At 36.5% G+C, this 26,049-nt stretch overlaps 1 protein-coding gene across 4 annotated transcripts in view; it reads right to left on the bottom strand.

Moving 5' to 3' along the window:
* Positions 1-26,049, bottom strand: part of PCSK5 (proprotein convertase subtilisin/kexin type 5) — a 454,731-nt gene that overhangs the window by 216,743 nt on the left and 211,939 nt on the right. For all 4 annotated transcript variants that reach the window (XM_021064998.2, XM_021065005.2, XM_084988113.1 and 1 more), the window contains exon 10: positions 3,783-3,886. In XM_021064998.2, the coding sequence (XP_020920657.2) occupies positions 3,783-3,886 (104 nt within the window). The remainder of the gene's footprint in view (positions 1-3,782; positions 3,887-26,049) is intronic.

Below are 26,049 nucleotides of genomic sequence, written 5' to 3'. Positions count from 1 at the left end.
TTCCTATTCTCATGCCATTGATTATTAAACTATATCTGGAGGAGGGTTAAAGTCAAAAGGCGGTGTCTGAAATTTAGCTGTGATTGTTCACAGAATGAAGAAATCAAAATAAGGTTAGTTTCCACATATGCATTCATTAGACAGTCTTTTGAAAAACAAATCTTTTGCAAAAGATATTTTAACTATAAGAGATTACGATTATTACTATTGTTATTATTGAAGAAGCAGCAAGAAAGAGTCATCTTAGTTCAATTAACATTGTTAAAAATTAAGACACTATTTGCATAATGATGTTCATGAGTGGCTTGCAGCTTTGGGGCTCCCTTCACTATGAACTAATCTTACTATAGGATCATTGATATAGAGTGTGACCTTAACGAGAGGAGATGGAAAGGGGAAGAAAGTTCTCTGCACCCAGCTCATCAGTATGCAATGTCACTCTGTCACTCTCAAGAGAAACATACAGAGGAGTCAGTCAAGAGCCACAATCTTCAATCCTTCAAGGGCAACTTCTTCTTTTTTCTTTTTTTTTCTTTTTAGGGTCACACCTGTGGCATATGGAAGTTCCCAGGCTAGGGGTCAAATTGAAGCTGTAGCCTCTGGCCTATGCCACAGCCACAGCAATGTAAGATCCTTGCTGCCACTGCAACCTACACCACGAGCTCATGGCAATGCTTGATCCTTAACCCACTGAGTGAGGCCAGGAGTCCTCATGGTTACTAGTAGGGTTTGTACCACTGAGCCATAGAAGGAACTCATCCAGGGCAACTTCTTTGCCTGAATGTAAACTGTCCATGCCAGTCTAACAGGAAGCTACTGGAAGGAATCCCCTTCCAGGGGCTAGGATTCCAGGCCCATTAACACATGTGGGTAAGAGTGGATCAAGTCTACTTTGAAGGGAGAGCCACACCAGTCTATCTCCAACATCACCTGGCTCAGTTCTCTGCCTTGAATCAACCTTCCATGGGTCTTAAAGAAATATAAGGATGTCTGACTTGGCCAGGATGGTGAGACACTGTTCTGTAGATGTTGGCTTGTCCAAGTTATCAGTGGTAACTAAGACTATCAAGTCTGTTGATAGTGAGACCCCAAAACATAATTGGTTGCTACTCTGAGCAGCTTTTGCTTTACCCCAGGAAAAGCCAATATGGATGTAGATACTGATGGCTCCACTGCAGAAGAGTACTACCAAGCAATTTGTGAAATTCTAGTGGTTTCAAACCCCCTTCTCCAATCTTTCGACAAGTTAAATTGCTCAACATGAAGGCACAGAAGCAAGCCCAGAGAAGCACAGGTGTTTTAAGATTCGTTTCATGTCTGCATCTCACTCAGTGTTAGGACCACGCCGAGCGCAAAGAAGGAGTGCACCCAGAGCTGCGGGCTTCTGTTTGCGGGCAACTTCCGTTTTCTCCTGTCTAAGGAGAAACATGTGGCCATGTGTTCCTGCTAAGCAAAGGCCTGCAAAAACCAGCTGACCTAATTTAAAATATGAGCTCTTGCTGAGCTCTCCTTGCATAAACTTCTTCCAAGTGTTTGCTATTTTTTATTCGTTCCGATGTATTCCATAAAAATCAGCCCATCTTTCTCCAGTCCTAGTGACCTGCATTCGCTCCTTCCCCAAGGCACATCGCTTCTCCTGCTAGCCTCTGCCTTAATCACTTTTATTTGTGGGACGCTAGGGAGGGGATGGTAATGCTTAGAGTAGAGAAGAAAATAACTCTTGAAAAAAAATTCTTCATACTATGATCATGTTTAGATGAAATATGGGGCTTGCCATCAACAAAATTACAAAATAATTCCACGGGGAGTCCAGACCGTTCAGGGTAATTCATCTATGAAAAAGTGAACTTTAATTGTTACTCTTGGCAGCAATGTAAGGAAGAGTGAAATATTATACTAAATATTGCCACGTGCAATAGTAAAATGCTCTTTCCCTCTTGCCAGAAGCAGTGTACAGCCCCCTTCAGATTCAGGTTTGGATCTGGTGATTTAGTTTAAATCCTCTGTTTCCCTCTCTCCAAAACCAACAGAGTTTTTCAAAAGAGTTGCACTTTTTATTAGAACCATTTGCTCATTTGAAGTTGCCAAAAAGGAATAAGTAAAACTGAGACTTTTATTTGGGTTAAAGTTGATTCCTCAGCTTCATGGAGGTCAATGTACTTAGTCTATGAACCTTCTCCTTCTACTAAGAAGTACATTGCAGTGTTGAACCATCCAAGATTATGTTTTGATAATTTCTTTGCCCCTCCCCAAACCCCACCCCTTTGCTGCCTGGATTTACATAGTAGGGATTGGAAGATAATCAAAAGGAAACACCATAATATGGCAAATTACATCCTGGATTTTCTAGAACAACTGAAATTTTAACTGAAATTTCAAATACTTTTGATGCTGCACATAACATTTGCTACTTTGAGGACAAGTCTTGATTTGGGCTTCAGAAAAGGTGACCCCAACAATTCTTTAGATTAAAAGCTCATTGAACACTGCTGCATTATTTAGTTTACAAGCATGGAAAGGTGTTTGATAATACTCAAAAGCAGAGGAATATGCTTCTTTTCCTAAAAATGGAATAAAGTCTTCAGCAAAGATGTTAGTCAAAAAACTCCTATATGGCACTGTTTACCTGGCATATTGGTTTCGGCAAAGCATGAGATTATAATAAGCTACTTGCAAATAATTTTTTAAATTACATTTTATATTTCCAGCATGAATATTTACATACACTGGGTATAATTCACTAAGGGTGTATTAAAATCATATGTAAGATATCCTATGTAGATTAATATTAGCTTCTAAATCATTTAAGTAGAAAAGGTTGGGGCCCAGAAAAATTAAAGGACTCAAGTTTATTCAGCTTATTATCAATGATCTGAGGACCAGAAGCTCAGTTTTACAGTAGATATTCCCTGAGCTATGGAATGCTGTTTTCCAACCATAGGGAAATATAATGATAGAAGATCATTTGGGAATAAGTTTAAATCTCCAGATATGACAAAAAGTAATCTTTGTTGTAGCTTGAATTAATGGATTAAAATTTAGGTTATCATAAACCTGAGTAAAGATACTAAACTGTAGGACATTTTCTCTATACAATTATTTTCTTTAGACTGTAGCATATGTTATGGATGACAACAAACGAAACGGCTACTGTTACTAAGAGGATTTGAGGAAACTATAATCTATCAGCCATGGGAAAAATTGCACGTATAGCCTGTACATTATGAAGCTTCATAAGAACTTTGGGTTTACATAAAGTAGTACCTTAGAATTATGCCCACATTTCTATTGCTGGAAGTTTTGGGAAAACAAAACAAAATAAAGCAACAAAACCAAAATATATAGAAAGCACAGCCTAGCAACTAATACTGATGTAGTCAAGTGAACAAGAGACATCAGATGTCATTTAAGTGGAAGTAATCATTTCAGAAGGTGAGGAATTTTTAAATACATTGTTACAAATACCACTCAGACCATCAATGGCAGCATATAGTAAACTAATGAGAAGCCTCATAGGTCGGCAATACTTGGAAGTTGGTTACTGTTAAAGAAACTGACCTATGAAATGGGAAGCCAAGGAAATCTGCTTTCTATGTGTTGTTTAAATGTTAAAAAAAGGAAACTGCCTTTATTTATTTATTTTTAACTAAGAGATCAAGTTCTTCTTTTGTCAGCACAAAATTTAAAGTTTCTTTGGAGGGGTTCTATTCCCTGCTCTCCATTTAAAATGGGGGAAAAATAAAAATATTTTGCCTGTGACAGAATATGAAAGAAGTTCTCACCCTTAAAACCAGCAGCATTGGTTTTCCAGTCATTAGCGTTCAAATGTCCTGCACGGGAAGTCCTTACAATAACATGCTGCACGTCTCTCCAGGTCAGAAACGGACTGGGGAAAGACAAGGTAAGAATCATTGTACCAAAAAAAAAAAAAGATGGGGGAAGCAGAGAGTCACAAGCAAATTAAAAAAGCGAAAGCAAAAGGGCAAAGTACTAAAAACAAAGGGTCAGCGATTTGGGTTTGGGATAAACAAATGCCAAATGCCGCTCTTGTTCTCAACTTGGAGAGGTGACATTAGTCTCAGGGAGGCAGAAAATGTAACCCTGAATTTGAGCAATGATGTGATATTAGTGTCCGTTTTTAAAAGGGTGAGGATTTCCAGTTTCCTTATCAAAATGGCTCCCAAGTCTGACCCTGTCATCCTTTCTGTAGAAGATTGCATCATCGTCAGAATATTACAACAAGCTAACATTTTAAACTGAAGGCCTCTAGAACATTCCTTGTTCATTTGTTTAGCCAGGCAGTTTATTTGTGATTTAACAAAGAACGTAGCCATGATTACTATTTTAGATGGACAACGGGATAGAGAAAAAAGTCTTAACTGAAATGGAGCCCCCATTTTCAGTGCTCTCAGAAAAGGAAAATGTGGCACAGAGTCTCCCAACCAGGCACAGGGTGGTAGAGGAATGGTCTTAATTTACAATAAATACTTATTATATTAAATTACAGGATACCTATTTCTTGTGGCTGTTGGCACTGAAGACCACAAAGACACTAATGAATGGGAGATTCATCAGAGAACTGTAATACTAATAATCACACAGAAAACAAATCCAAGAACATATACACAGTCTTTTGTTCTCTTTCAAAGAACATGTTATATACTGGAACCACATAACTCTGTGAATCCATGAAATTATAATCAGGATACTTATTCAAATCAGTCTTGATTGTGAGATATGACAATATTTTACTTAATGGGGTAAGAAGGAAAAAAAAGGAAATATGGCAACTTATCACACAGCTTGTAGAGTTATTTTCTTTGCTTCCCATCTGCCAGCTTCCTTTTGGAAGGATATTTGCAAAGGGTGGTTCAGAACATTTGGAGGAGTGACAATGATTTGCTACCTGCTCTGAGGTATGACAGAGGCATGTGGAAATCTCTGTGTCCCCTCATGTGGGAATGTATGCACACTAGTGTCTCCCAAGCAGAGAAAGAAACTGATATCTTAACTGTAGCTAATTTTCAATGATATTTCCCCATCACACACACAGCATATGTGTTTCTCCTAATGAGAGGGGGCCCAGTGATCAGATTCTGGTGCCTTCATTTTCTACCTATGTGAAACTGACTTTTCAAAGTGGCAGTTTCCCTACTTAAAATGTGGATGCTAATATCTACTTTACTTCCTTGTACCAACTGAATCAAAGAACAGTTGACCCTTGAACAATGTAGAGCTTAGGGGCACTGACCCTGAGCAGTCAAAGAAAATAACTTATAGTTGGTTCTGCATCTGTGGGTGCAACCAAAGCAGATCATGTGTATTTAGTGAAAAAAAAAAAAATCTGCATTTAAGTGGACCCACACAGTTTAAATCTATGTTGTTCAAGAATCAACTGTAATGCAAATACTTAACCTAGTTCCTGTGTATATAGAAAGTAATTTTAAGTGGTACACAGTACATCATTTTGCTAATGAAGAGCCGCAGCTCCAATTTAGAGGTTTGATAAGGAAGGAGATGGGGAGGAAAACGTACTAGAGAATTCTGATACCTTTTTGTTATGCCCTCAGGTTATAAATATAAGAGAGCAATTCCTGCCATTTTCAAATGGGGGTAAGTTTGGATTTTGACTATTTTGGAAGACTGAATTAACAAAAGACCTCATACTAAGGAATTAAAACCACATAAACCATGCATCTCATACAGATATGAGAACCATGAAAACAGAATTACTTTGTTTTGTTTTGATACAACCCTCATTAGAAACCAATTTTAGAACCTGACAAAGCACAAAACTCTGAAGAAAGGGAGGGAGGTTGTACGATGGCTCCCAGGAGCCAGGGAAATTTTGCTTCTAAAATGAGGAGCATAATTTGGCCCTTTGCTGACTACTACTGAATCCACAGAAAATTAAATTGATTCAATGTACTACAGTCAGGAAAATTAGGAGAAGGAGTCTAGGGATAATTCTGAATGCTACTCACAACATAAGATGTTTCAGCTTTCCCTGAGATGCAAGAGTAATCTCCTTCCCCTTTTCCAGTGTAGGTAATTGGGTGAGGGGCAAAAACAACAAAAACTCAGTCTGGAAGACAGTGCAGCTACTTATTTATGGGAAAGCAAAACCCTCTCAAATAAACATATATGTTTTTACTTTCTCATGTGGAAGCAGCAAGATATCTAAAAGTACACCTGGATTGGATAAATATGTCTAAATCAACCTTGTAATTTAAAAATAACATGTAACACATCGTTAAAACTTTCACATTTTAAATGTTACCCTTCAGGAAAAAAAAAAGAGAGAAGAAATACCACAAATGTCCCTATTACCTATCACCAGGACAAAATTCCTGTTAGAAATATTGACCACAAAGTTCTAACCATTGCAAGACCATCTGCCTAGCAACTCTTTGCACTAAAAATAGAATAACAAACTGGGACCACTTATTTGTACCTTAGGCGTTGTTTTCAGGCAGATTTAGGAAGCCTCCTGCCTTCAACTCAGCCTGAAGAAATAAGAGTTACTTTTTCTCATGCTGAGTTGCAAAACCTTGTTCTTCTTGGGCTGCTTGTAATTAGAACCGAGAAATTAGCTTCAGGAAATTGAAACTACACCTGAAAAGAAGGAGGCATTCGGATAATTTTATGGTGACATTCCATAATGCACAACTTCAGAAATGATTTAATTTCAAAACTTCCTGAATTTCACCAAAATAAAGTGAGGATAATATGGGAAAACAACAGATTTTGAATCAGTGGTGTTCCTACCTGTGGGAGGGTAAATAATTAGCTCTGGAAACAGTCATAGGTTAAGTGACTAGTATCCTGAGAGAATGTTTATTTATGGAAAAGTCTGATTCACATTTACCACCTATTTGTATTTCTGCTCACAGGGATGATGGAGCAGTGAAGAAATTGTCAAACGTGGGGTAAACTACACACAGATTAAAAGCAGAGAAGGGAAGGCTGAGTGTCGTGACCCACGATGGTAACGTAGGACCCCCTAAAATTAACCCACTTCTGCCAATTACCCCGGAACCCACACTCTACTGGCTTCTGAAAACCAATACCCCTCCCATCCCCAAAGCACCAAGCAAATAATAATAAAAAAGGTCAAAAGTCTAAACAACTAAGAGAAAAAGAGCAGTTTTAGTCACTTCTGAGTCTAGTGAACACCAATCTCAGAATAAGTGACCAGGAGTTATGCCACACATCCCTTGAGCTCTTCCTGGAATTGAGTTACCCCCAAACAACAATCTACCCCCAAAGGATCACATTTGGAAATGCCTGCGAAATGTGCCTAGCTGGTGATGAACTGTCAAGGCAATAAAATATATGTTAATTTTCTAGGGAGTCCTGTATGTCATCTTTTCCCATAAGGAACTTCTGCATCCTTTGATGACCCCCAAATAATGCCAACATTAGCTAACTCTTGGCCAAGGGCAGGCAACTGTGTGTTGTTCATGCATCATGATTGTGTGATCTTAAATATGGCAGAGGTAAAATTTGTATCCCCATTTCACTTTGGGTTCCATGCAGTAACTCAAGTGGTTAGAGGTACAGCTACTACTCCAATCAGCCTCACCTGGCTATTTACTACCATCTCCAGATAGAACCGAAAAGGGGAAATGCATGTAAACACAGTGACTTGTCAGGTGAGTCTCTGACAAAAGGATCAGGAAGTTACATCTAGCATATCATGTCCTCACGGTCACACCATTTTTTGTGCCCACAATCTCCCTCAACCTATTGGCTGATTTTTGTTTGCAATGGAATTCAGGAGATTCTTGAGTCTTAGATTTAATCTGAGTTTCAGGTTCCAAAGCCCTAACTTTGGCACACTCTCACAAAGGTAAACAGAAAGATAGCAAACTAGGAAAAATCATATTCTGATTATAAAATAATTTCTATACTTAATTTCATAACATTATATAATTTCTTAACATGTGTTATGAGACTGTCTCACTTCGCCTGTAATGCTCACACTGTGCTGTGGTCTAAAGCCTAATGAAGTAGCTAACTCTTCTCCAGTTAGGGCACCTCAGCTGAACCTCATCCGAAATACTTCCAGTTTGCAGCTGCAAAAACAGGGTTGTTAAGGACACTATAACTAACTGGTGTATTTGTATTATACTTTTGTTCTGAGCAGCACAAAGTATTTCATGGGTCCAATAATAGGTTTCAAAGAAGTAGGACATATGCTGGGAGAGACATTTTGTTTAGTGCTTGCTTCTTCTTGGATGTCTGAGTGCAGTTGCTAGCACTTAAATTTTTAAAAAATCTCCCATGAGTTTTCCCAGATAATTCTGCACACATGTGAATAAATCTGTACTTGGGTGTCCTTAAAAACAAGAACCAATTTTCAGTCTTGAGTAACTGATTCACTTGCATTATTAAAAGGGAAAAAAAGAACTCAGCTTCCCCCAACCTCTCCCTCCCAGATGGATTTGTATCATAGGCAGTTTAAGGACACCTGAAAAAAGGAACAACAAATATAAATCTTATTATGGAAAGCAAACTGATCAATAAGAGGAGCAACGGCCAATCCAGATAATGAAAAGTGTTTCCTAAATTGGACACTCTTTAAATACAGGAGTGATTCTGCCTAAAGCAAAGACGAGAGATTACGTGCAACAGACCTATAGGGAAATCAATGATCGTCAAATATCCAACTTATTAAATAGTCAACCAAATATCCAAGACAAACCCAGTCTCCTTTTATGTTTTTTAAGATGGTGTAAAAGAAAAATGGGAATGAATAGCCAGAAAATGAATGTTGCTGTACAGATGCTAAGTAAGTCAGCAATCGTGGAAAAGGATACATTGTGAAATGGAACAACCAAGATGAGGCAGAAGTGTTTAAAGCCTGCAGAGACTGGGAAAAACATTACTCTGACTGCAGCCAGTGCGTGCCAATGATAATTCACGAATAAAACACAGACCTTCTAACATAGGAAACCAATCTTCTTTTGCCAGGTAAGGAAGACCCCAAAGGGATCACCCGGTGGTCAGACCCACTGCAAGCCAGAGTATGGCTAATGGGACATTTGTTTTGTGTTCTATATTAATTCAAAAGTTCTCTGCCGAAAATTTGGTTGTAGTAACAGAAAACACAGTTAATAATAGCTCCAGATTTAGAAATATGACTTATACTGCTATTGCCTGGACCCCTGCTTAGGATCCATCCATACCTGAACCAGAACAGAAAAGATAAAAGAGAAAATTGGTTCAAGATCATATTTTACTCTCCAGTTACCTGAATTTAGTATAAACCAAAGGTGAAGAAATTTGGTTTCTAAACACACTTAAGATACTCCCAAAGTTACAAAGAAAAATTCTGTCATTTAAACTGAAGGGCCTTCTTCCCTTATACATCCTGGCTTATCTGTAGGATGTCATCACACCTAAAAGACATCAAGTAAGTTTTCTGCAGCTTTACAAATGATAATTTATTTGTAAACTCAGTAATAATTTCCTTGAAATGCCTTACTACACACAGGCTTACGGAATGAAATCTGATAAGTGGTCAGACAGAGGTACACTAAGTTGAGATCGCATGCATTGAAATCAATTCACAATTGTGTCTTTGTTTCTAGCTTTCCTGGTACACTCAATTCCCTCCAAGAATATTACCCCGAGACTATGGATTCTAGCTGTTCTAAAGACCTGAAATGTTTTCTCAGCTGAAATGTGGAGACAAATGCATTGCCTCAGATTATTATTATTATTATTGTCGTTTTAGGCCCACACCATGGCATATGGAGGTTCCCAGGCTAGGGGTCGAATGAGAGCTGTAGCCGCCCGCCTACGTCACAGCCACAGCAATGCCAGATCCGAGCCATGTCTGCAACCTACACCACAGCTCACGGCAATGCCGGATCCTTAACCCACTAAGTGAGGCCAGGGATCGAACCTGGGTCCTCATGGATGCTAGATTAATTTCCACTGAGCCACAACAGGAATGTCCACTATCTCAAATTCTTGCTTACAAAGCACCTGGCTGGCACATGATGGGCTCTCAGAGACAATAGTCATTATTAGAATTTCTTGAGATCAACATCCTATCATCACCAAAAAATTCAGGACTCCTTTCTGAATTTATACTAGCATTTGATAAAATTCCATCTAACCTCGCTAAGTTTTCTTCTACGCTCCAAAATTTTAACAGTATGTTTTTAGTTTTCTGTAGTAGGTGAACAAAATAGCGTTTTCAACTCCTTGGCATATTTCTGCTTAGTGAAATAACACTGCTACTAAGCTCTGTCAAAGAGATCTGGTTTTAAAAGCTGATGGCCGAAGCAGCAAGCTGACTGGTTGGGAAAGAACTGTTTCTACCTGCTGTGATGGTTAGCAGATCCTCTCTATTTGTGGGAAGATCTTCCTTTTGATAGTTGGCCATCCTAGAGGATGGTGAAAAGTTCTTTGGTTTGATATTGTAGTGCCTTTTAAATACCAAATGTTAGAAGGAAGACTTCGTGCAAACTTATTTGCTTAACTTAAATACCAGACTGAAGTCTTCTTGACACTTTTTCTAAGCAGTTCAAGGACTTGCAGAGTTCTCACCTCAAAAGCAACAAAAATATTTGGTGGCCTCTCTGTTATTCCTATGATTTTAAATTATAGCATTTCTTATCACTTGATCTTATTAAATACAAAGAAGTAAAAGGATCCTTTTCGAAACACTTATTGACAAAACCTTTTCAAAAAAGGTTTTTTTTTTTTTTAACATTCAGCTTTAATTTAAAAGTTAAATGAAAACAACTAAGCATTTTGGACTCTAGCATTTTAAATAAATGTTATTCTATTTTAGATACTCCTGGTTTATTATGTCAACTCCTGGCAATCGTTCTAATTATTAAACTTAACTAGTAACAAAAATATTTTTCCAAATTTTCACGCTACATACACACCCCTAAGGAAAAAGATCAAGTAAGATAAATAGAAATCTACTGAAACAATTTTGGGGGTATTTCAAATAACCCTATGGCTGAGGTGAATGGACTGAGAAAAATAATGTTTAACTTTCTCATACTTCACATTAAAAAAAACCAAGCTGGCTTGTCACCTAAAAGAGAGGGGAAAAAAGTAACCCCCCCCCCCCCCCCCCCCGCCAACCTTGGCCCTGTTTCCTTGTCTGTTTCCCAAATTAGAGACCTAAGATGCTAACGGGCTGAAAAAGCAGGTGTGAAATTCTTCACTTTTTTCTTTTCTTTTCTTTTTTTGTTTTTGCCTTTTGTCTTTTTAGGGCCACACCCACGGCATATGGAGGTTCCCAGACTAGGGGTTGAATTGGAGCTGCAGCCACAGGCCTACACCACAGCTCAAGGCAACGCTGGATCCTTAACCCACTGAGCCATGATGGGAACTCCTTTTTTTTTTTTTTGATAGGCAAGAAATAGATTTATTAAGATAGGATGCTCATGAAAGATGCACATGGGCAGGCAAGGAGGCTCTGCCTACTTTTTTTATTTTCAAGGCAGCCCATGTATTCACTCTTCTAACTCTCCTGTCCCCAATTTAGCGTCTCCATTCCCAGAAACGATGGCAGAAAACAGAAAATAAATTCCACCTTTCTTTTCTATTGCCTCCCTGGGTCTATATGTTGGGATGCCAAAAGCACATCTCCCCAGCGAGTGGTGCCCAAGAGACAGAACTCTGATTAATAAAACCTAAGTGGGATTCTACTGAGCATTTCTGAGAAAGTCTCTGCTTTCCTGCCACAGGCACTGCCTAATCTTCTAAGCTCTCTTCATTCTTTCCTTCCTCTTTTTACCTGAACATGGATGTGGTGGCTGACTCTTCAGCAGCCATTAAGAAAAGATCAAGAAAATGACATAGACTTTGGCCTTGATAGCTTTGAGCTTCTGAATCAACACCTTACAGATTTCATGTTGTACTAGCCAAACTTTACCACTAATTACAAGTCCGAAAATATGTTATCTCCAAATGTATGGAGTATTAGACACCATTTATTGAGTGTTCGCCATGTGCCACACACACAGTGAAAAGTATTCAATATTCATTATTTCACTTATGCCTCATAACAATCCTATGAGACAGGTACTATTACTTTTATTACTGAAATAAGAACATCAAAGCAAAGAAAGCTGAAGGAGCTTGTTCAGGGTCATATGATTAGCAAGAGCTGAAACTGGCCACAGGTGGTCTGACTACAGAGCCCCTAGCTCTGACCACTATCTTGCTTTGAACTGGAGAAGCGGCCACAGGGGAAGAGTCAGGATAGCAGTGCTTATAGGAGACCAGGCAGCAAGCCTCCAGTTTTGATATCAGGGGTAGAATGCTGATTCTGTCCTCACTCAGCATCCTTACTCTGGATGGATCTCAGGTGTTCACCGGGCTTCTTGTCTCTCATTCCACCCTTCAATGGCAGATTTGAGAAGGTCTGTGCCTGGATGCTGACAGAGCAATTCAGCAACACACCCTTTATGAAGCCAGAGTTTCTCTTTGAGAATTTTTTTTCAAAGCAATGAAAGGAAGAAAGAAAGGAAGGAAAATCTTTAAATGGTAAAAGAACTTAAGGGACAAGTCTAAGAGACAGGACAAAGAAAGGAAGAGAGAAAAGAGAGTAGAGAAGAAAAACAGTATGAAAATCATGGAAAATATAGTGCAGAAAAAAAAAGAAGCAAGCAATCAATCATAAAGCATGATGAGATAGAAAGCAGAAGCTGAAAGTGGTGTTAGCAAAAGCAGATTCTCTATAGAAGAGAGTAAATTGATACAGCTATGCATATTGTAGAGTTGATGTGGTCAATTAAAATAATAATGTGGAATACAAATCTAAGAACTTCTGACTATATATATATATATATATTTCTTTTTTTTTTTTAAGGAGAATAATGAGATGACAGAGGAAGACAAAATGATAGATCTGGAGGACAGAAAATAGGAACGCACTTTAGGACACTAGCTCTGTCTTCCTCTGAGGACTACCATTTACTGAGTCTTAGTAATACACTTACTTACTAGATGTTCTAATGGCTGCTTTGTATTTTACTGAACACAATGCACACAAAACAACCCCATGGGGTAAACAACATTATTATTCCCTCTTTACAGATGTAGAAACTAAGGCTTTGAAAGGCTGAATATCTTTCCCAAAGTCAAATAACAGTGAGAATCAGATTGGGGCATTGAAACCAGGACTCTTAAGACTTCAGGGCAAAAGCTCTGAAGCCTCATGGTAGGCTTGGTCCAAAGGAGGCAGAAAAAATTTCAGTATGTTTCAGGAAATATTAAGAGCTGCAACCCCTAGACTCATCCAAAAATAAATAAACAAACAAACATTTTCAATACAAGCACAAATAAAAAAATATACTGAAAGCTGCTATTCAGGAATTTAAAAACAAAATAAAATAGAAAGTTAAGACTTTTTCTGCAATGCTAATTTCAGGAGACCATGAAAGGTCAGTAAAAGCTTTTGAAATGAGCCCAAGAGTTTTATATTGAGCTCCTGGTCCTTCATGAATAAATGCAGAAGACACACATTTGCAGGGCTGAGGTACTGTACTCACCCACCTCTCTACAAACACACATTCAGAAAACCAAAATGAAACACATAATTTAAAGAGTTGATGAGCAACTAAATCAAACTTAAAAATCCTAGAATGCGTAGTTGTTACTAACTTACTGATGGCTCTAAGACAGATTAAAGAGCGTTAATAATTGTTTTGACACAATTCTTCTGAAAAGAAAAATAATGATAAGAATTAAATTAACTGAAATAGTCTGTTGAGTAAATCCAGATTATGAGATTAAAGATGGAGAAATGATTACAGATGGGAGAAATAAAGTTAATGTAAGTCAAGTTCATATACCAAGCAGTCAAAGGAAATAAATAACTCCTCTATTAGATGTTTAATATATCAGTATTGCGTATTTGAAAATGACATTTTAAAATTACTTGAAAATCAAATTTTACCAAAAAACTGAAATATTAAAAACAACAAAAAAGAATGGCCAGACATTTTTCTACAAAATGGCAAAATTAGTTGCAAAAAATATTTTAGACAAAATGCTAAAAAGGACAAGGAAGTACAATTTAGCTGAAAGATAAGGTCCTTTTTTTACAATAAATATCTAACAGCATCAAATAAGTGCATCGAAATACATGCATCAAAGACTCTGAGAAAAAGTATCTGATGGAACCACCCACTAGTGGCCATATAATTTAATCCATTTGAGAGAGAAATATGAAGGATTTGTTTATATAATGATGTAATTTAATAATATTAAAATATATGTTGTACCAAGACTAACGTTTTCCTTCCAGAATTCAAGGATCACTTAAAAGGTTTTGAAAGAAAAGTTGAAGATATACTAGGCCAAAAGAAAATCTCAACAATTGCCCCAAAGAAAAACAATGCCTCACAAACCACTCGTGCAGCTGATTATCTAACCTTATTATCTGACCATAATTCAGTGGGGAAAAAAACAGTCAATAGTAAATCCCAATAGAAAGAAAGACTGTTAACAATATTATTTTCAGTTGTCATTCTATCAAAGAGGAAGCCAAAATATCATTAGAAAACAATGACACACAGTCAAAAGCATGTCCATAGGTTAAATGTCCATCTTCAAAAAATTATATTAGTATAAAAGGCAAAATAAATGAACCATGGTTCAACCAATAAGATTCATAAAAGAACAAAAATTGATCCTAAGAGAAACAAGAAAGATTAACAAAATGAAAAAAGGACAAAAGGAAAACATCATCACTGATAAAGAACTGGCCTTTTTAAAAATAACAACTAAAATGTCTAGTTAAAAAATATATATATACATAAAATACATTATATATACAATATAAATTATATTCTGTTACATAATCTGTACATCAATATAATTGTATTACATATAATTATATTAGTTATACATATAACTATATGTATAATTGGCTAAAACTTTAAAAAAATCTTATAAAAAATGTGGACATAGTTCTGGAGAATACAAATAAAAATTTAAAATTAAGAAAATCTGTCAAAGAATTACCTTTCAAAAGGCTTTAGGGCCAGATGGTTTCCTTCAAACATATAAGGACAGCAATTCGAAGTGTCTCCAGAGAAAAGAAAAATCGCAAAATATGACAATTTATTTTATGAATTTAGTGTTACATAAGATCAAAAATTGGCAGAGACAGAGGCCAGTTTCAAGGTCAAACCAATCTGGGTTAGGAAGCCTGGCTCTTCATTTATTACCTGTGCTACCTTCGACCTGAGGAATAAAGGAAAAAACCATAAAGCATACTTTAAAGTATGCAATTAGGAGTTCCCGTCGTGGCGCAGTGGTTAACGAATCCGACTAGGAACCATGAGGTTGCGGGTTTGACCCCTGCCCTTGCTCAGTGGGTTAAGGATCTGGCGTTGCCGTGAGCTGTGGTGTAGGTCACAGACGCGGCTCGGATCCTGCGTTGCTGTGGCTCTGGCATAGGCTGGTGGCTACAGCTCCGATTCGACCCCTAGCCTGGGAACCTCCATATGCCGCGGAAGTGGCCCAAAGAAATAGCAAAAAGACAATAAATAAATAAATAAAATAAAATAAAATAAAATCTTAAAAAAAAATAAAGTATGCAATTAATATTACAAAACTACAAGAGCAATAATATAAAATACATATACATTATTCAGTAAAGAAATTATCAATTTCTACTCAGAAAAATAAACTCAAAATATAAATAAAAGATTCTAACATCAAACCAAGAGCATGTTAAAGAACTAAATTTAATTTGTGAATATAAACATACACTATATCAAGAAATCTATTATTCTAATAAATCACATCAACTATTCTACTGTGAGAAAACTGTATATTAATCTCAACAAATAATGAGAAAATACTCAAATCCCATTCCTAACATTTATAAAACAAAAAATGGTGCATGGACACAAACATCAATAAAAAGTGAAACAAAAGATTAAAAAAAAAAATCTGGAGAAAAATCAGGATCTAGGCATGAATGTTTTTCATTCTTTGTATTAAATGTTTGAAAAGGTTAATATAGTAGAAATATTAATTGTGATACAGACTGCCATATTTTAAAGATTTTCCATATGCCTAAGTTTTTTTAATCCTAGCAACAATTTGGTGATTCTGAGGAACTATTCCAAATTTCAGATGACGAAATTGAAACTTTAGGCTAAAAAATTTAATTTTCACTTGTTCAAGGCTACACAGGTAACAATGGTTTACAGATAGGATTGGAAATGAAGTCAATCTGACTCCAAAAGTTGAAATATAATGACCAATTTGTATAATAAGAACAAACATGAAAAGTACTTGAATGAACAGAGATGAGTATTACCATCGTCATGCTATGCACGTATTAAAAAAAAAAAAAAAAGCCCTTAAGATAACCAGTTACAATATAAAGTGAATTAAAGGGGCCAGAGATTAGAAAAATATACCAAAACAACAACTCTGTTATAAACAACAAACAACCAATTAAAGCCATAATGGTAAGAGAAAAACAAACAAATATTGCTATTCTAAAAAATAAATTGAATCCAAAAGTATGGAACTAAAGACAAGGCTAAAATTTTATTATGACAATAAACGGAAGATCTAAATAATTCAGAGGTAGATTTTCTTGAATGGGAAAACCACCTGTTATAAAGAGGCTAAAATTCACATAATTGATATAAATAGTCACTGGGATTGGAACATAGCAAAATGGTGCTAAATCTTATCTAGAAAAATCAACAGGTAAGAATGTTTAAGAAAATGTTTAAAAAGTGAGAGTGATACTCTGATGTCAAAAGAATTGACCACATTATAGAACAGGAAACTCTACAGGAGTCCTTCATAAATGCAGCAATTTGAAAGCCAAAAAAATTGCTTTGGGAAGAGATGGATTACTTAGTAAATGACACTGGGCAAATGGCATCTCTGTAAAAATTCAATTTAGGTTCTGACACTGAACACCACAATAAATTCTAGTTGGTTAGATATTCATGCTGAAAAAAGAAATAAGAAAACACTAGATGAAAACAGAAGTTGGTAATTAATAGATTTTAAGATAGGAAAGACTTTCTAATCTAAGGGTTCTCAACCTGGGGTACAAGGATGAATTATAGTCTTACAAATCCCCTATTATATGTGTTTGGGCTCATTTTTGGCCAAAAGAAAACATAGCTGATGTACGTTCAAAATACGGAACATTCTCCATGAGGTTAATAAAAGATCATGTATGACTATCGGAAGAATTTATAGAGGACATCATATACTTGACTAAATAATAACTAAAAATAAAGATTTAAGCTCTTTCTGTCAAAACAGTATGAAGAAAACTTGAAAGCAAATGATAAATTGATAAAAAAAAAAAAAAAAAAACTTATATGGCCAGGGAGTAATATACTGAGTGTATGCTGATAAGAAAATATTAACATGAACAGTTAGTAGATGATTTGTAGAGAATTAATGGCATTACTACCCTTTGAGCAACTTTGAAACACATTTCTGAAATTCAATTTGAATATAGTTCTTAGAATTCAGGAATTTCTAACAATTCCCAGCAAGTGAACACTGCATCCCTCCCCAAATCTGAAACGACCTTTAATCTAATCTTGCATGGCTACAGATTAGATAAAGCATTGTTTAGTTAACAAGTGTAATAAAAAAATAGGGAAGACTGACAAAATGCACAACAGAATATGAAGGAAAAGAAACACAGAGATTGAAGATAATATAGCAGGAATATTTTTACAATAAATACACTGCATACATTAAGTATATTTGGAACCAGAATAATAATATTGGAGTCACTGCACTATTCAAGCATAAATGTCACTGACAGTTGACTGTATATGAAAACTTTCAATTTTTCTTTTTAAAAATATTTCTGCATAATTTAAATGCTTTTTACCAAGAGCATATTATTTTAATGATAATAATCTAGTTATAAAAATGGCTCTACTGCTAACAATACTGAAGGTTATCAGATTACTCATCCTAGAATCTTTTGGTATTAAAAATTTATTTGCTTCTGAGACATTAGTGGCAAATGGAATCAGTGAAAAATTGATAATTATGCCAAATAAGGAAAGCATCATTTAATACATTTAAGAAAATTTTATGTCAAGATAGCATATAATTTCCAAAGAAGTCACTTAAAAATTTTTTTAACTAAAACAGACACCTTTCTTTTAAAAAATAACCTCCATTACAATACTATTCTTCTCCTTTGCCTGGTGATCCTGGAACATTCTCACTAAATAGCATCTCTACAGACCAGATGGTTTCTGGGCGACCTTCCAATATTGCGATTTCTCAGACAAACTGATAACAATTATTTTATGTTCCAGGTACAGTATGGCATGTAATTGAGAGTTTTAGCACAATGAAAATTATAAAACTGAATATATCTGCTATGGAAAACGAGGCTATTAGATGTCAGCTCCAATGGCTCCAAAATTCAGAGCAGCAAATAAGAACTCGGCATGACTAAGATGATCACTTCCATATCCTGCTCTCTCCAGGAAGCTCTCTACAACATTCTTTCAAGTCGGTTGTAAAGGTTCCCAACAGCTAAATAACAAGCAGACTCCTCTGAGTGCCTATCTTAAATTTCACTCAAATTTTCCTTTTTCCTCCCAACATTCCTTAGTTGTGAACCAAGTTTTTCAGATGTACTGGGGGTGCCCACTGAAGACAGACAATTCAGGTTTTTATTGTATTCTTTCTGACTGGATGAACAATTGTAATCTTTGAAGTGATACACTACCAGTTTCATATACAGGCATGTTTCTAAATTTGTTGTAGGAGTTTAAGAAAATTATGGATCATTTAGGCTATTTTCCCTTTCATTTAACTTGCTGGTACCTACGTGGTCCTGACTGCAGCACCACTGGATGAAAAAAAGGTGAAGCTTAATTAATGTTGCAATCAAACAATAACTCAGTAAAAATATAAAACCCAAGTATAAGTTAGACCATTTTAAAGACTCCAGTCAAAATATGTCGTGTCATTGGTGGCTTTGCCTTACCCTTATTTGCTATATTTCACCCTTTTCTACTCTTACCCCACTTTTGGCCACAAAGATATTATCCTTGATTTCTCTCTTTTGGACCAGTGAATTATCTTTAATCTGAGATGTATGGTCTATTGGAGTCAGGTTCAAGCATCACATAAATTTGTACTCAACCTATTCCACCATTCCGGGCATCTGTAGCACAAAACATGCATGTTTTGCTCATACATGTACTATGAGCACACTGCCAGACAGACACATAACTGAATCACATCAAAACAACAGGGCTGAAGACTACAACTATGACTGTAAGATGTATTACAATTTCAGAGATACGGAAAAAAATGTTTATTTCAAAATAAAGAAATGATAATAATAAGCATGACTCAATAAATATTTCTTAAGTGAGTTAATATTTAGAATTAAGACTAAACTTTTAGACATGATATCCTACAAACTCCAGCTACTTGAATAGATATCTATCCGTACTTTTTAAAAACTAAAGGGAGAGCTCTTTCTCTTCCTTCTTTTCTCCCACCCTTCCCTCCTTCATTATACAAATATTTGATTGGCTTATTATGTGCTAAACATTTTTCTTGCTGGGACTACACCAGCACATCCACTTTTCCTCTTTCCCTCTTTTTTAAAAATACGTAATACTTTAATAGTTTCCCCCCCCTTTTTTTTTGTCTTTTTAGGGCCACCCCCACAGCATATGGAAGTTCCCAGGCTAGGGGTCAAATCTGAGCTGTAGCTGCCAGCCTACACCACAGCCACAGCAAGGCCATTCCTGAGCCGCATCTGTGACCTACGCCACAGCTTGCAGCAACGAATGGGGGATCCTTAACCCACGGAGCGGGGCCAGGGATCAAACCTGTGTCCTCATGGATACTAGTCAGGTTCATTACTGCTGAGCTACAAAGGGAATTCCCAGCACACCCATATCAATACTACTTACACTTGGGGTGGGGGGTGTTCTTATGATCAATGGGCCACTTGCAATGGAACCAAACTCTTTTGAAAGCATCAAAATCTGCATTTTTAAACAAAATTCCATATGACATATGCCTACTAAATCTGAAAAAGTATCTCTAAATCTCTCTTCTTTTGTAAAGCCTTCCTAAATCATCCCTGTTCAAAACTTCATCAACCTTCTCCAAGATCCTGGCCCTTATGCTTCAGAGCAGCCATAGCTCTTTCTCATATTAACCATGCCTTTTTATAGCTCTTAACATAGATAGATGATATAGTATGATGGTGGGGGTTCTGGGGGTTCACCACCTTGAGTTCAACTTCCAGATCTAGCACTTGGCAGCTGTGGAAGTTTCTAAGCCTCTGTTTCCACATCTGAAATATGGTAATGTCGCCTACCTTATAAAGGGCTGCTTTGAGAATTAAATGAGGTGGCCATTGAAAGCAGCGAGCTCAGTATTTGGCATAGAGTAAGAATTCAATAAAAGCTGACAGCTGTTTTTATTTATCATATTATTATTTTTTATTTTACCTTTTTGCACCTACATGCAGTATTTCCACACTCAATGGGGGCCAACGGCAAGAAGAATCTTTTGCCTCATACACATTATGTAACAGTGAGATGTCCTAGGATCTTTATCAGATAGGATGACACTACCAAGCTTTGCCGGCATATTGTTTTTCTGGGATATGCAAAGAACTTAAGACTTTACTTCATCTTAGTCACACATATGGTTACTCAGTAAGATTCAGAATCATCATGAATAAGGAATAAAAACTTAATCCAATCAAGATACTAAGAAATAAGCCAGTCTTTTAAACACAATCTTCTTTCTTTCTGTCTTTCATGTACTATCCCAGGTATCATAGTTTATTTTACTACAGATTTGTTGCTTTGGGCTTTTGACACATCAAATGCCATAAACAACTTGTTGATGTCAGGATGAATAAATCTTACATGCTAATGAAAAGACATGGCTTTCAATCTGTCCTATGTATTTCTCTTATTTGCTTTTTTCTCTTATACTGATGATGGCAAAATGTATTATGATTAAAATTCTTTAAAAAGAGACAGAGAGAAAGAATACTGGAATCAGCTAAATACCCAAACTAGATTCTAGTATCACAAGGAACAATTTTGCTCTTCTGAACAAATGACATAAAAATGTCCTAAAGGTTGAAAAAAAAAAAAAAATTATAGGTCAAGACAGCGTGAGCTCGGCCGAAGAATACTTAGTATAAAAATAGATTTGAATTTTAACTGGGTTTCAATATGAAGCTGAGGAACATAATTTAAGAATCTTCAGATACAAAGATGGTGATATTTGATGAAGCCATACAATAAGTCATTTGCAGACTGTACTGAAATACGCTTTGATGAAAGTGATTAAGTAGCAGATTATGATGTGAAACTATAATGAACCCTGGGAAAAAAGTCAGCTTCTCTTATTCCTTGCAAGGAAAATTATATTTGATAGTATTTGGCGTGTTACCATAGACACTATCAAGAACAAAAATTTCCTGGCAATGAAATCCACAAATACTCAAGAGACTAAATTTAAATCCTACATTTTACATGCTAATTGTAAACCCTAATATATTAGTAGACTTTCTAAGCAATTTTATGGGGTAACTACATAAAAATTAATTTGCTATTAAGACCCTATTTAAATTACAGGACAAGGCAGTAGATGAGCAATTTATAACGTAAATAAACCTATATTCCTTGTTTTCTTTCCCTTTTTAAAAATGCAAATTGCCTTTGACATTTATAGCAATTATGGCCTGCATGAAAAGCATTTTCTAAGGCTTAATAAATTTCTGGGGCTCTGATACACTACAACACAGTAAGTAACTGTAGTACAAATAAATGTTCTACAGTTCTTGTCACAAGACAGGGACCTTGTCTCATTGGGTATGTATGCTTCTTCTACTTCTCAGAATCCCACGGCAAAAATAAAAGATATCTATTTCAATCAATGATACGCAATCTACCCAAGAGCTCAGATGAGAAACTAGAACAAGGTCTTGAGTTTTCCCTTTCCACTAAAGCACATGTACCTACTCTCCCTGTTTGCAATACCTGCAAATTGTACAGCAGATCCATTATTCTTTATCCTCATTACTATCACCTTGACCAGGTACCCTAATCTCTCTGAACTGTGGTACTAGCTTGCAAAATGGTTTACCTGTTTTGCTCCTACAGGAGGACTTCTCCAAAAAGAATCTGGGATGGACTTTAAAGAATTTAATAAAATCACGTCTCTGTCCTTGAAAGACTCCATAGAGAGCCATCGTTCCTACTTACTATGACGCCATATGTGCACTGCCATATGTGAACCCTTAACTCATACTAATCTTCATACAGATCTTCCTATTTCTTAAATACAGTACCCTTGTTCCAATGTGGTCTTCCCAACCGGCTCCTCCCTCTCCCTGGAATGTACAGGTCAGTTCTTTACAAGGCAGGCTCCTCCTGTTTCAGGTCTTAGCTAAAACGTCACTTGACCACTCCATGTAACAATACCTCCATTACCCTTCATGATTCTACTCTGTTTCTGTTTTGCTTAGTACTTAGCATTTGCTTTTTTTAACAGACTGTTTCACCAAACAGCGTGAAATATCCACTTCTATCAATTCACCAATCAATTTCCAACACCCTTGCAACACCCTTGGTGACCCTTATACACCTTTCAGGGTGATTAGAACTTTCCTTCCAAAATCCTTTCTTCTACACTTATTCTTTTTATTTGTTTGTTTGTTTCTTTTCTTTTTTAATTCTTATTTCCCCAATACAATTTTTTTTTTCTACTGTACAGCATGGTGACCCAGTTACTTATTCTTTTTTTTTTGATGGATTTAAAGCAGAAGCTTCCTACCTTGTCTTGTCACTGGTCATAGAATTCTCAAAGTGTCCTTTGAGATGGGATTCATGTCTAAGTGGCAGAGAGGATGGCATATCACAGATAATGTTATCATTGTGATAAAATTAGTCAAATCCCAAAGGATATGATTAAAGACATTTCCCACGCCCAATCTTTATACATTATTGTAGGTCAAATCACTATTTGAATATTTAGTGACGCATTTCTAACATATGACTATATGACCCTTGAAAATGCCATTTGACCAGCTATACAAGGAAAAAATCTAGGGATTGCAACAAGACTGAGAACTACTCTTCTAAAGAAATAATCTTTATTATTATAGCAATAAGAGCAAAATACCTTCAGTGATTAATCACCTAATAGCGTCTCTGTGCTCAGTTCAGTCTCTGGGCAACTCAACCATCCATCAAGTTTCTTAGTTTCCTCATCTCAGGAAGGGAATGGAAAACACTGGCTAAGTCTCAAGATAATACAAGGTGAATAGGCCTTTTGACCAGGTCTTTTCTAATGATGAAGGACACCTTTGGAAGCTGCACTGTTTTAAAACACTGACCATTAATTAAGGTACAAAGTTGAGTCCAGTGAAAACTGGCTTCTACATGATCTGAACTCGAAAAGTGCTAGAGGACAGAGTGTATTGTCTGTGTGTAAGTAGACATAACAAAGCTATTTTCATGCACAGTCCTGGCAGAAGGCCCGTGGTAACTGCTCTGTGGGTCTGGTTACAATTATTTCACTATAGGGAATTATCCAGGACAGTACATCCCTCCTCTGGCCACTCAGCCTCAAGTGGAAATGTGTGCTGTTTTTACCTCACAAACTTTCTTTTCAGCTCTCCTCCCTGATTACATTTTAATTTTCCTCACTCTCCTCACACTATATATCCCAATCACTCATGCCAAAAATCTCGGCTAAATTCTAAGCCAGAACTACAATACTACATCAGATGAGAAACTCTGGAAGGGTATGTGTGATAACTCTTTACCCTCTGAAGATACAAAACCTGGCATATGTGCCTGTATTCTCACTGTTTGTACATGTGCTAAGTTCTAATTGAAAGAAATAAAACACTCCCACAGGGAAACAGCGGGTATATCTGTTATTTTACCTCAATAACCAAGTGCATTTGTGCTCCCCACCCATGGCAACTTTTCATACAGCTGAATGTGGCCCTTGGGAGAAAAGTTAATGGAGCATTTTATACTGAAATGTGTTTTTAATTAAAACAAAACAATGAAGATAAGAAGAGTTTACTAGATATCAGGCCTAAGATGCTAACTCCAGTATTTAGAAATGTTTATGCCTATCATATCCCTCATATGTGTCTCCCTTCCAGATGGTCAGTTCTAGTACATTGAAGCCCCTCAATTAGTTACTTTAACTCACTTTGTTAAAAACGTCAGACTCCCTTTCTTTCTTTTCTTTTTTTTTTTTTTAAGGTAGAGTTTTATTATTTATTTTTTTGTTTATTTTGTCTGTTGTCTTTTTGAGGGCCACACTCACAGCCTATGGAGATTCCCAGGCTAGGGGTCAAATTGTAGCTGTTGCTGCTGGCCTACACCACAGCCACAGCAATGCGGGATCCGAGCCGTGTCTGTGACCTACACCACAGCTCACGGCAACGGCAGATCTTTAACCCACTGAGCAAGGCCAGGGATTGAATCCACAGCCTCATGGTTCCTAGTTGGATTGGTTTCCGCTGCACCATGACAGGAACTCCCAGCCTCCCTTTCAACTGTCTTAAGCATTATCTTCTCACAACAAATACATCTCAGATATTCTGGAAAACTGCCCATATTTTTCCTGCATTGGAAATTGAATGAGAACTAAATAAAATTTATATAGATGGACTTTTTAGGTTTATAAGAAATTCAGACGATAAGTTTAATTTCCTAAGAAAAGAATTTTTGGTATTGTTTTTGAAACCATCATCGTATGGTGTGAATCATCCTGTGGTTCAACACAACTTTAATTCATGTTGACCTCTCCATGTCTCACATTATCCCTTCTACTGAAGATCAAAGGTAAAGGGAATTCTTTTGGAAGCTAAAAGAGGGAATAATAGCATGTCTTTATTTTACCCAGGGTAAACCTAGTTTTAAGGAATGAACAGTAAACTGGGTAAGAGATGCGTTGAGCCAGTGTGTGGGAGAAGTCACTAATCAATATCAATGGGAGATGTAAGGTAAAAATAATATATGAAATTGAGCAGTTCCATTAACCTCATTTCCCTTGTGCAAAAAAAATAAGAGGGTTGAAATGGATTAATTCAACATTTGTTTAGAACGCACTTTGTGCAAAACACTGTGCTTGAGGCGTCATGGAGGGTACACAAGTGCCATGGCACCAATGTTCCACATTCAATCACTGAGTCTGACCATTTCCATTTTCATCCAAATCTTGCACCCTCCACCTTTCCTCTAAAATTATTTCACTGATTTTCCTCAGTTATTTGTGCATAACAATAGAGTCCATTTGTCCTCCTAATAGCAATTGTAAGATCCTTTGAAGGCAAGTGACAGATTTCACAAATATCTGAATTATGTAAACTCACTTAGCTCCTAGGATGATACTTTAAAAAAAATTTTTTTTAGTATGCAATAGATAGTGATTACATACACATAAATAAGGACTATAAGAAAAAAGAATGAAATAATGCCATTTGCAGCAACATGGATGGACCTAGAAATTATAATACTAACTGAAGTCAGACAAAGAAAAATACCTTACATGTAGAATCTAATAAAACTGATTCAAAAGAATGTATTTAAAAAACACAACATGAGTTCCCATTGTGGCTCAGCAGTAAAGAACCCAACTAGTACCCAAGAGGACACGGGTTCGATCCCTGGCCTTGCTCAGTGGGTTAAAGTGTCCAGCATTGTCGTGAGCTGTGATGTGGGTCACAGATATGGCTCGAGTCTGGCATTGTTATGGCTGTGGCATAGGCCAGCAGCTGCAGTTCTGATTCGACCCCTAGCCTGGGAACTTCCATATGCTGTGGGTAATGCTCTAAAAAGAAAAGAAATAAAAAACAGAAACAAACTCACGGATTTCAAAACGAATCTTTTGGTTATCATAGGCGAAACTATTTGAGCGGAGGGAAGAATTGGAAGGGGAATAACATAGACACACAAATGTTTAAAACAGATGATTAACTAGAACGTACTGTATAGCACAGGAAAATCTACTCAATAATTTGTAATA

The sequence above is a fragment of the Sus scrofa genome, chromosome 1, assembly GCF_054392235.1.
Source record: "Sus scrofa isolate SSC_HxYL_T2T_F1_AM1 chromosome 1, Sscrofa_HxYL_maternal_Yorkshire_Landrace_v2.0, whole genome shotgun sequence".
Lineage (NCBI taxonomy): Eukaryota > Metazoa > Chordata > Mammalia > Artiodactyla > Suidae > Sus > Sus scrofa.
This window is presented reverse-complemented; position numbering and strand designations above follow the sequence as displayed.